Source organism: Sinocyclocheilus anshuiensis, unplaced genomic scaffold, assembly GCF_001515605.1.
Source record: "Sinocyclocheilus anshuiensis isolate Anshui unplaced genomic scaffold, SAMN03320099.WGS_v1.1 scaffold565, whole genome shotgun sequence".
NCBI classification, from domain to species: Eukaryota; Metazoa; Chordata; class Actinopteri; order Cypriniformes; family Cyprinidae; genus Sinocyclocheilus; species Sinocyclocheilus anshuiensis.
In genome coordinates, this window is record NW_015539869.1 from 285,325 (window position 1) to 298,197 (window position 12,873).

General features: G+C 38.2%; 1 protein-coding gene across 1 annotated transcript in view; it reads right to left on the reverse strand.

Annotated features, from left to right (window-relative positions):
• Positions 1-5,374, reverse strand: part of col5a3b (collagen, type V, alpha 3b) — a 24,279-nt gene extending 18,905 nt beyond the window's left edge. The window contains exons 1-5 of the mRNA XM_016481485.1: positions 5,227-5,374; positions 4,142-4,358; positions 3,033-3,195; positions 2,647-2,769; positions 1,850-1,969 (exon numbers count right to left, since the gene is read on the reverse strand). Of these exons, the coding sequence (XP_016336971.1) occupies positions 1,850-1,969; positions 2,647-2,769; positions 3,033-3,195; positions 4,142-4,358; positions 5,227-5,374 (771 nt within the window). The remainder of the gene's footprint in view (positions 1-1,849; positions 1,970-2,646; positions 2,770-3,032; positions 3,196-4,141; positions 4,359-5,226) is intronic.
• Between the last annotated feature and the right edge of the window lie 7,499 nt (positions 5,375-12,873).

Consider the following 12,873-nt stretch of genomic DNA (forward strand, 5'->3'; position numbering starts at 1 on the left):
ACAGACACAGACACACACACACACACACACACACACACACACACACACGCACGCAGACACGCACACACACACGCACACACACACACAAACACACACACATACACGCACGCAGACACGCACACACACACACACACACACACACACACACACACATACACACACACACACAGACACACAAACACACACACACACACGGTTATTATAGTCAGCTAAAGTTAAAACCATAAAAAAACTTACTTGAAATAATGTAAAATATTTCTCATTTTCATTTAATTACTAAAGTAGCTAAAACTAAACCTGAAATTAAAATGATTACAAAATACATAAACATATTTGAAGAGTTTATTTGCAAAAACAGATAACTCCGTTTTTATTAATTTTCATAAATCATGTTTGTTTAATGTGTTATCATGTTTTTATTGTGTGAGTTAGCTGCATTTTTAGTTATTATTATTTAATAAAAACAACCCAACTGCAGTTTGATTGATATTAGGATAAAAAACATGATTTTAAGTTATCTGTTTTTGCAAATGAACTCTTCATTTATATTTAAAAAAACTAAAATGTAAACAAAATATAAAAATAAAAACTAATTCTAAATATTTATAAAACCTATAATAGTATCTCAAAGTTACTAAAATAACACTGTTTCTCACTGACCGTCTGAAAATTACATTACATTTTTGATTAACTATATTTCTGAAAAATGCTGTCTTACCAGTATTTACACTAAAATGATAATTAACTGGCTATTTAGCTTATATGAGCTTGATTGATTGGCTTGTTAATTACATCAGGGTACAGAAATAATACAATTGTACTTTTTAAATGAATGAGGAAAGATTTAGGTCATGATTCATATTTTTAAGTCTACATGAATTGTAATAGAGTAACCAGTATTTTTTTTTACCTTGTAAAAGTAATAGAGTAAAACTGCAAGCATTCAGTTTTAACAAAGCTCAAGTACAAATTCCAGCAAATAACACTTAAGTATAGTAATGAAGTATTGTAACTCAAACACATGGGTCAAAGACATGTAAATGTCCGAATAAAATGTCAAAATGTGGGTGAAATAATGTTCCATTGTCATTCTGTGTAACACTTATATTTATGCAAAAACTGAAACAGCATACTTATTCTGACCTGTGCATATTAAAATATATATAAGTGAGCATACTCAACTTTATTGCATTTTAAATGAGTAAAAAAGAATTTGCTGACAAATGGCCAAAATAGGATAGTAGCAAAGTTTAAAAATGTAAAATTACAAGTAACTAGTATTTGGGGTAAAACTAATTAGTCTTTTAATATGTCATAAATTGATTATTGTGATAAACATGCCTAACAAATGACACTGAATTACATTTTAGTATGTGTTTTCTGTAAATCATGGTAAAAATGTATGATGTCACGCCCATGGACTGTTTTGTGTTTGTTTTTCCTCCCCCACGTGCTCCATGTTCTCCCTGTGACCTAGTTTCTCCCTCATGTTGATTGTGTTCAGTGATTTCAGGTGTGTTCCATTGATTTCCTTGTTTAGTTCCTAGTTCTTAAGCCCTGTGTTTTCCTGTGTTCTGCGTCCAGTGTTAAACATCCTTAGGTTCCTGTGCTACGTGTGTGTTAATGAAGTCTGTGATTTCTGTATTCTGCGATGTCTCCTCGCTCCTTCGCTCCTCGTCTCTGACACAGTAGCAGCAGCATCGTGACATATGACTATTTTTTTGCGCATAATTTTTTTTTTATTAAACAGGACACTTTCTAATGTATTGAAAAACAACAACAATTCAAAGCTGTATTACACTCATTGTTTTGATGCTTGCAAACCCTTTTTCGTCTCTGAGTCACACACTCTCACCTCGTACTCGGTGGCGTTGTCTCCCGCAGTCGACACAGACAGGTCACTGTAAAGGTCATTGTAAAGGTCATCGTCAAACTCCTCTTCGATTGGTTTCCTTGGCGGCTTCTTGACCTGCAACAGACACCACACACCACAGAAACTTCTTTTCCATTCATTTTACCCACAGGGATTTTAAAAAGTCATAATTAACGAGTTTTAATCCATGAACCAAACCAACTAGCCACGAGGAGAATCACAACATTACAAACTCTGATTGCGAGCAAAAAAGTGTAAGAAAATCAGGAGAAAAGACAAAGACACAAGACTGTGAACTTAATGCCTTTAGTGAACGAAAGAACTACAATCCCATGCAGCTTTGTGAAGGACATTTATGTATGTTTGGTGAAGATTTCTCAATCACTGTTGAAATAATGCAGGCTTATGGCTTTAACAAAAGCATAAATCACTGATTAATAACCTTGTCGCTCACAGCAGGTCTGCCTTTGAAGGTTTATGAGTTATTAAAAATCAGTTCCTCTATGGAGAAAATAAGAAAGAGAGATGGTGTTTGTGCAGCTGAGTAACGGCTGTAAATCAGACACACAGCAGCTGAAGAGTGTGATAGAAACACTGGCAGGAGTCCTCAACAACATGTTTAACACTGTACTCACGACCGAGCCAAAGAACAGACATCAATATTAATGACAGAGATGTTTGAGGTGTTTTATATTCATTATCAATGCAGAAATACTGATGTGAATATGAATGAACTGTGCATGTTAATGAGCTCCTCCCGTGGGCGGGGTTACCTCCACGGGGTCCAGCGATAGGCTGTTGTAGGTGAGGGCGGAGTCACAGTCAGGAATGTGGGTGTGGCAGTAATCAGCAGCAGCTCTGGGGTCTGGAGCGATTAACAGCTGCTGGATCTCACCCTGAAACACACACACAAACATCAACACACACACACACACACACACTCTCTCTCACCAACACACACACACACACACACACTCTCTCTCACCAACACACACACACACACACACACTCTCTCTCACCAACACACACACACACACACACACTCTCTCTCACCAACACACACACACACACACACACTCTCTCTCACCAACACACACACACACACACACACTAACACCTACACACACACACACACACACACATACACACACACACTCACCTCAAACACTTCTTCATCCAGGAGTCTCGTCCCGAACACCGTCACTCCGTCCGTGCTGACCTTAGGCTCCAGGCCTCTGGGGAGGTCAAGGGTCGCCACTTTCTGACAGTCCAGGTACAGCGTGACCTTTTGACCTTCCACGCTGTAGGCCACTCTGTGCCACCTGTAGGGTCAGAGGTCACAGTGAGTCTGAGCGTAATCTCAGATCTCATCCATCAGCACACGTCCGGAGCGAGAGATGAACGTTCAGAGCGAAACCAGCGAACACCTGCAGGCTGACTGATGAGCTTCGAAGGGTTAAATCAGGCAAAAATGTGACTAGTGCTACATATTTCAAGTCTTCTGAAGTCACACGATAATTTGTGCGGTTTGTGAACAGACTCAAACTGATTCAGTCACGACCTTCTGCTCCAATGAACTGAACTCAAAAACCAGTTCAGTTCATGCATGAATCAAACAGTTCATTCAGACTCTGACTCACAAGAACAAATCAATTCATGAATCAGACACTGACTGACTGAGTTTCATCAAACCGAACCAAAACTGAACTGAACTACTTCAACTATTGCAGAGCTGCTATAGAGCTGAAATTGAATTGGTTTCATAATTGATGAACTTTACACACATTAACACTGATATCTTCCTGTGAAGCTGCTTCCACACAATCTGTACTGATTTAAAGCACTAGAAATAAATGTGACTTGACTTGAGAGGTTTTACTGTCTGAGTTTGGGTTTGTTCCTCACACAAAGCATCGTTTGACTTCAGAAGAGTCATACTGACCACCTTTATGAAGCTTTTATGTCATGAACAGCCTCAGTCCTCATTCACTTTCATTATGAGCAAAAGAATGCCACAGATTGTCTTCAGAAACTCTCCTTGTGTGTTTTACAGAAAAAAGAAAGTCAAATGACGAGTGTTTGGATTAATTATTCTCTTCATATAACTTAAGAATATAAATATATCTGCAGTGTGTCCTGCTTTAACTGACTGTAGCTTCGGAAATTCACTGAATCACATGTAGAACTGAAATGATTCGGTTTCTGTCAGGAGAAAAACAAGTTCAGTTTTGCTGAATAATGAATGCGCATTAGGGTTGTGTCACTCACTTGCCGTCGGCGAGGTTGACCTTCTTGAAGATGGGGTAGAGGTCAGGGGTCGGCTGTCCGTGGTGGTCCTCGTAGAGGAAGACGGGCGAGCGTCCGAGCTCCAGGCCCAGCTGCTGCACTCCCTCGCTGTCATACACCGACAGCAGAAAACACTGAGCGCCGCGCCGCGCTCGAACCGTCACCAGCACCGAGAAGTCCTCCGGGAACGCCGAGTCTGAAACACACAAACACACTGAGAATCTCTGAAACACACAAACACACTGAGAATCTCTGAAACACTCCGTTTAAGTGTTTTTGAAAGAGGTCAAAAATACAGTAAAAAACGATGTAAAACAACTGTTTTCTATGTGAATATCTGTTAAACTGTAATGTATTCCTGTGATGCGCAGCTGTATTTTCAGCATCATTACTCCAGTCTTCAGTGTCACATGATCTTCAGAAATCATTCTAATATGCTGATTTGCTGCTCAACAAACATTTCTGATTATTATCAATGTTGAAAACAGTTGTGCTGCACAAAAGTTTTGTGGAAACCGTGATACATTTTATTTTTCAGGATTCACAGATGAACAGAAAGTTCAAAAGAACAGCATTTATTTGAAACAGAAATCTTTTGTAACATTATAAATGTATTTACTGTCACTTTTGATCAATTTAATGCATCTTTAATTATTAAAAGTATTAATTGTATTAATCAACTAAAATGTATTAATAATTTTCTTTCTTAATAATTCCAAACTATAACATTATCTGCATATAAAAAAAGGAGAGGTCTACGAGATCTCTCTGTTTACAGTAAGTGTGTGTGTGTGTGTGTGTAGCAACTTAACCATATTTTGGGGACAAATTTGTACCCAAAAGTGAGCTAAACCTGACAAAATCTCCAAAAACCTCCTTTTGAGGACATCCTCATTTGTAAAACTGGTATAAAAGTAAACATATTTTTTTCAATGGTAAAAATGCAGAAAGTTTCCTGTGAGGGGTAGGGTTAGGGTGTGGGTTAAGATTAGCTTATAAAATATATAACTATCTGTATATAAAAACAATATAAGTCTATGTAATGTTCCCATTTAGATCATTTAGACGTGTTTGTGTGTTGGTCGGAACACTAACTTGGATTTTCTTCTCAATCTTATAAGCGAGATCCGCCTCCTCTGAGCCCTGCCTACTCGTGCACAGCCCCGCCTCCAATGACACGCCCTCCATGGAATCTGATAGGTCCAGAATCTTCATTTAAAACACAAGAAACACACACACATCTCTCATCTCTAAGCTGAAAAACTTAACTCATTTGGAAAGACTTTCACAACAAGCTACAGATCAAAGACACAACAGCAGCTGCAGGGGAGTGTGTGTGTGTGTGTGTGTGGGGGTCTGGGAGCCACATGTGAATGACGACACAAGGGTGAATTAAAAAACGCAGTCCAGACTTCCAGACATTTTATATTTGTGTTTTTATGAAGGGCACACACACACACACACACACACACACACACACACGTGTAACCCAGTAAACTGCAGAGACACATCACAGCATCACAGACGGATGTGAGACAGGTGTTATTAAGGGTGTGTGTCCGCTGACACCCCTGACCTTCACCTTTGACCTTTGGCTTTCATTCCTGATTCACTTTCAGACTTTCACACACACACACACACACACACACACACACACACACGTGTAACCCAGTAAACTGCAGAGACACATCACAGCATCACAGACGGATGTGAGACAGGTGTTATTAAGGGTGTGTGTCCGCTGACACCCCTGACCTTCACCTTTGACCTTTGGCTTTCATTCCTGATTCACTTTCAGACTTTCTGTGTTCCAGAGCTAAAGTTATTTCACACTTCTGCACTCTTCAGTGCTCTTAATGAACAGAACAAAGACAGAAGATCCTTTACAGAAGAGTTCAATCTTTCCTGGAGCTTGACAGTTGAAGAAGATTCTCCACAAATGTTGCACAGAAGACAGTCATGTACATCATTTCTAATCACACAAGGGTGAATCACACAAAAAGTAACTAATTACGTTAGTTACTTGTGATGGAAATGTGTTATGTTACTTTTGAGGTGCTTTTGCATTACTTTTTCTGGGCTGGGCTTGCTTGTTTGTTTTAATATAAAAAAGTTATATTTTTGGCAAATGTAAAAGCCCTTTCACACCAAAAGTGAAATGGATAAGCCTCAGGCTGAAGAAAATGTAAAATCACATCTGTACAGTAGAGGGCGCAGCTCAAACAAACCTTCAGCTGTGCTGCCGTTCTGGATTGCATGAAGAATACAGAGCAGCAATAAAAAAGGAAACAGAAATGTTACGTTTATCTAAAGTAATTTTTACGTATTAGTGTGGTTAAATTGGATCATCAAAGGTCAGCAGCAAAGACATAGGTTAATAAAATAGGATATTTGTGTTATTTAACATATTCAATTATTGCATGTTTGCGTCATATTCTGAGTTTGCAGTTCACAGTTTTTATTGATTTTGAGGAATACTGAATCTGTTCATATTTAGTCTCGATCTACAGTAAGATCATGTTCACACACAACGCTCTGCACTTACTTAGTACAACTGCAATCACACTGGAGTTTCACTGCGGTTCATTTCCGTAAGTGTATTGTCATCTCTGGCTGAACTTTCGCAAAGAGGTCATGGCTTTAATCCACACTGATCCTCAGCACTGACCTTCAAAGATCTGCAAGAGGTCAAGAGCTCAGGAAACTGTAAAGGGTTCGGGGTGAAAGGTCAAGGCAGGGACTTGCGGATCTTGGCCAGATGAGAGTTCAGACACTTGCTCAAACACTCAATCCGTGAGGAAAACTACAAACCTCCACCTCAGCTGAAAAGACGTCCTGACAAACATGCCAAAGCTTGTGCATCAAACCAGCAGCCGTCTGAACAACGATGACAATGTGCATCTGGGTCAGAGATGAAACATCAGCAGTGAGCTGTGCTTCAGAGAGAGATTGGTCTAGTTTCTCTCTTCAGAAGAACGTCTACTGTGTGAACCCAGCACTGATCTGAAGAACCTAATGAAAACATAACTATTCTCCAAAAGAACAGCAACACTACAGACAAAAAATGTTTTGATATAAGTGCTCTTCACTGAAACTGTAGCTCAAGACGGAAGCCTTTCTGATTTTTAATTAATGCTTTGAATGAGTTAGTGGTTCAGTAGGATAATAAATATACTTAACTATTTTAAAGGGATAGTTCATTCTCAAAATGATCATTCTGTCATCATTTCATCCTCATGTTGTCCCAAACCCGTATGACTTTCTTTCTTCTGAGGAGCACAAAAGATGACATTCTGAAAAACGCTGAGGAACCAAACAACATCGGACTCCATTATATGGGCAAAAAAACACTGAGACATTTCTCAGAATATCATCTTTTGTGCTCCACAGTAGACAGTAGGGCTGCACGATTATGACAAAAAAAATCATAATTGTCGATTATTCCTTTGAAATTGTAATTGCGATTATTAATTTACGATTAAATGAATGATGTTTACACCTTTGTTTGAAGCAACTGCATGCCATATTTTTATATGAAAATAAACAAGCTGAAAACACTAACTTTTAGTGCTTTTCTATAGTATTAAGCCTCAAATGTCAACTATACACCGGATTGGTTTCTCTTTAAATAAAAAGGTAAAAATTTGCATGGTATTAAAATGTTATACTGAAACTAAAATTAAAACAATGGAAAAACCCTTAAGATAACATGTAGAAAGAAAAAAACGCATCTTAAGCATGCAGAATAACATAAGTGGACTTTGAACGATTAATTGCTGCTTTGAACGATTATGTAATTGTGGCATCCGTAATTGTAATTGCGATTAGAAATTCGATTAATTGTGCAGCCCTAGTAGACAGTCATTCAGATTTGCAATGCCATGAGGGTGAGTAAATGATGGTTGTAAGTTACATTCTCCTATATGATGTGGCATGACATAAACCATTCTTGTTTATTAAGAGATGTCAAATGACTAGATCAGAAAGAAGTCATAACCACAGCAGTGATATAACATCTGAGGAGCATGAGTCTGTCTGTGTTCTGGTTCAGGTCAGGTGAAGATGATTCACAACTACACCATCTGGAGCCAAAAACCTCCTTCAAAAGTCTCCTGCAGACGCCACACACAGATATTACATGACGTTCAGCACAAAACAGTCATGCAATGCTCATAAACCCCTCTACCTGAACACCGGGTGAGACTCTACTGAACAACAGATCAAACTAACTCATGACTGATGGCCTCTCCACGACCAAACGCTCCTTCAGCTCCATAATCAAACATCATTAAAGACAAAACTCATCCAGTCACACTTCAGGTCACTTTTGCTGTGACTGTTTATGTTAAACTGTTGTTAGCTCAGCGTTATGCATGTAGCATGTCATTGTTATGCATGAGTAATAACAGATTATCTTATAAGTTGTCAGCATATTTTTTTAATGTAGTTTTCAGCATCTCAACCTTAATAAAGAAACATTAAAAATTAAAGTCAAACAAAACTTTTAGTTTCACTGTGATATTTATCTCCATTTCGCAATCTTAGTTGTCCAGACAGTGATTTATTTTTTTCTATAGTACTAAAATATTGAAATGCTTAGCATAAAAGGTGCACTAATAAATGAAGCTCGGAGTCGGACCCGGAGTAATTTGATATGTTGCATCTTAACAAGCGTACAGAGGAACCGAGTTGGTTGTGATTGTGACACCATCACACGGATAAATCTGCTGGCGTGCTCAGACACAGTTTCAGTGCTCAAAACTCTTCATCTGCGCACAGAAAGCCAGGTTTAACACGGTCACTGCTGCTCCTCTGTCTCCAGACTCAAACATCCACATCTCCTCAGATTCCTGCTGCATTTGTGCAGCACACGGAGCAGCAGAAAGCGTTTATCTGCAGCGCGCTGGAACGCCGGACAGCTTCAGACGTGTCGGGAATGTGTGGAAAAAGCCTTGCTCTCATTTCTCTTCTGAACGGCTTTCAGTGGATTACTACCCACCTGATGCCCCTGAGTAACTTCAGCTGAGATCTGAGCCCGCTGCATGTGCTTCTGACGATCTGAACACCACAGGCCCTCATGGAGCTCGGGTTCATCAGAGAAAACGCCTTCACAGAAATAACACGCTCTCACTGCACTGTAACGCTCAATAAAGCAAGCTATATTAGCATTTCTGTGAAGATGCATGACTTCACAAAGATAGAAAGCAGGCGTGAAAGGAGCCAGACAGAGACAGTGAATGAGAAACAGCTGCTGGAGCGAGATCAGATCCAGAAAACCAGCAGAGAACAAGAGCCGCTGTCTCTAGACCGCTAGGCTTACAAAACCACTGCCGTCAGACCGGCCTACTCTCTGAAGAACCGTTTATATGAATGAAGCAATCTTTCAGGCTTGATGAATTGAATGAACTGTTTGCAACTTGATGCATTCAGATTTATATGTTCTCTAAATCATGTCTTAATAATTGTACTAAGTAACACTACTTTGTTTGGTAAGTTTGAATTGATTCATTCACTAAATGCAAATAGCCCCATTCAGCCAATAAATCTGTGTAAGAGAACAACAGATTCTTATTATTGTTTCGATAGCTGTACATATAGTAAAGGACACTTCATTTGTTACATGAACTGTGCTATCTTTTGTTTGTTTTAGAAGCAGTTCAAGTAGCCGCATAATTTATTCATGCTGCAATGCATGCTGGGAACTCTCAAAGCATTTCAGCAATATGAAATTCTTCGTTCAGACAACTCTGTTTGACTAGTTGGGACAACGTTTGAGTGAATTCAATTGGTCTGACATGTATGGAAGCCCGTTTCTGCCCAGCACCTCTTTTTACTTTGAGATTGTTCTGGGGTTAAATACAGACTGAAAATCATAAGATCTAGTTTAATAGCTATGCTACTGTTTTTGAAATCAGATCTTTGCATAACTATGATACGAAACACTGGCATCTAACAATTCCTAAGGGAAAAAAATTAATTTGAAAAATAAAGCTTTTTACACAAACCCAAATAGTAAATAAAATAGTTACTGAATAAGCATGTGTCCTATTCTGTCTTAAACATTGGTGTTTCATATTTTTACAGCAGTCAATGCAATTTATGAAAGAAATCAATCAAATCTGTATATGTGTGAAAATATTCAGATGTAACCCTCTTTGTAATTGTTAACATTTTCATAAGTAACTGTAATTTAATACAATTACATTCTCAGTAACTGTAACTGATTAAAATTACATTTATTTTGGGTAACACTTTATTTTAAGGCATCCTTGTTACACGTTACTTACTATTATAATAACAATAAATTATGCATAATAAAGCAACAATTTAATTACGTAATGTAGTTACATGTAATAGTTACTCCCCATCACTGACCATACTATCTATCTATCTATCTATCTATCAGAACATCGACAAAATATGATAGCGAGTAAGTTTATTAATTATCACCTCATAATGTCTTTACTTATGACAATCTTGTGATGTCGCGAGTTGAGCACAGACAGAGTGTTGGGAAGGTTACTCTGGAAATGTAATAGGTTACTGATTACAAGTTACCCTCTTTAAAATGCAATGAGTAGTGTCATTATTTTAATTACTTTATTAAAGTAATGTAACTGATTACATTTGATAACTCTTTGATTACTTTTCTAAATTTAAATTTCTATATTTTTCTAAACTGTTAATCATTCTCAGACGTAAAGCAGGCAGGGTTTAACTTACAGTAATACTCAACACTGATTACTGTCAGACTTTCACAATCCTTCGTCACTCGAGTTAAGATTATAATAATTTAATTATTATAAATCAGACTTCAGCACCTCTTTTTACTTTGAGATTGTTCTGGGGTTAAATACAGATTTAAAATCATAAGATCTAGTTTAATAGCTATGCTACTGTTTTTGAAATCAGATCTTTGCATAACTATGATAGGAAACACTGGCATCTAACAATTCCTAAGGAAAAAAATGTTAATTTAAAAAATAAAGCTTTTTACACAAACCCAAATAGTAAATAAAACAGTTACCGAATAAGCATGTGTTCTATTCTGTCTTAAACATAGGTGTTTTTACAGCAGTCAATGCAATTTAGGAAAGAAATCAATCAAATCTGTATATGTGTGAAAATATTCAGATGTAACCCCCTTTGTAATCGTTAACATTTTCATAAGTAACTGTAAATTAGTTACACATTTTTTTCTCAGTAACTGTAAGATTACAGTTACATGTATTTTGTAATGTAATTACGTAATTCCGTTACATGTAACTAGTTACTCCCCATCACTGACCATACTATCTATCTATCTATCTATCTATCTATCTATCTATCAGAACATCGACACAATATGATAGCGAGTAAGTTTATTAATTATCACCTCATAATGTCTTTACTTATGACAATCTTGTGATGTCGCGAGTTGAGCACAGACAGAGCCTCTCAAATCACGGACAGAATCTCTTCAGATTTCAGTGAATAAGGTTAATGATGCTGCTGACAATAGAAGATCAGATCGGATTAATTAGAGACAGAATAAATCCCTCAGATGTGAGTGGGATCCTATAATGACTGCAGACAGAGACGCACACACGTGTGTGTGTGTGTGTGTGCACTGAGCTGGCCTCTATCCCTGCTTAGCATAACCCCCTGTAACACATGTCAGAGGCAAAACCCAGTGAGCTAAACACTCTTAAAAAGTTCCATGAGGAACCTTTAACATCCACGGAATCTTTCCATTGCACAAAAGGTTCTTTACAGTGGAAAAAAAGTTCTTTAGATGATGTTATTCACAGGAATAATAAATTATTCTTGTAAGAACTGTTCACTGAAAGGTTCTTTGGGGAACCAAAATGGCTTTTCTGTGGCATCACATGTTCATACTTGTTCATATTCCCGATGGATGCAGGACATGGGTGCAGTTGGCGGCTTCTGGGAGGTTCATTCTTTTAGACGGTTTAGGTCTTCTTACCTCTGAGGGGTCTGGCCCGTCATGATCTGAGGATCATAGACAGGGCTAGTGAGCCAGCACTCTCCTGCACTCAGCTCCTGAAAGGGGGATGATACCTTCAGAGTGTTTCTCAGTAAGGTTGGGCGGCCTCCCCTGATTTCCAAGCAGGCAGTCACCCTGAATCCCACATGATAAGTATGGGTTTTTCTCCTCCTTGTTGGGTTTTTTTTTCAAGTGGATGGCCCATTGCTTTTGGAGCATAGTTGTTTGAGGACAGCTGTATTCCTAGCTTGATTTCGGGGAATGTCCCTTACTGTGTTAAGCCGGATGGGTTGAGGAGTGGGCTGCTTCCCCAGGTCTCAGGGTATTTTTAAGTGAGCTGTCCCTCTGAATCCCACATATTAAGTTTGGTCTGAGTAGACTGTTCCCCCACCTCAGGGCTTTTAAATGGACAGCCCCTGCTCAATGTGACAGCCCCAGCCTGGCTTCTATGACTAGGTTGGGTTCCTCCCCAGTAGGTGCTCACATCTCTTCCATCTTTATTTGACCCTCAAACTCTAGCACTGTCTATTCTAATTCTTTTCTTAAAAAAACTTGCCCGTTTTAGACTTGCACTCTATTCATTTACTAACTGCTTGTTTTTTTTAAACTAACACTAGCTTCTTTATTCTTTTTGTATACTATCTACTTGTTTTCTTTAATTTATTATACAATTAACAAAAAGCAAAAAAATGCCTCTAACACTAGCTTGCTCTATTCTTTTTTTATT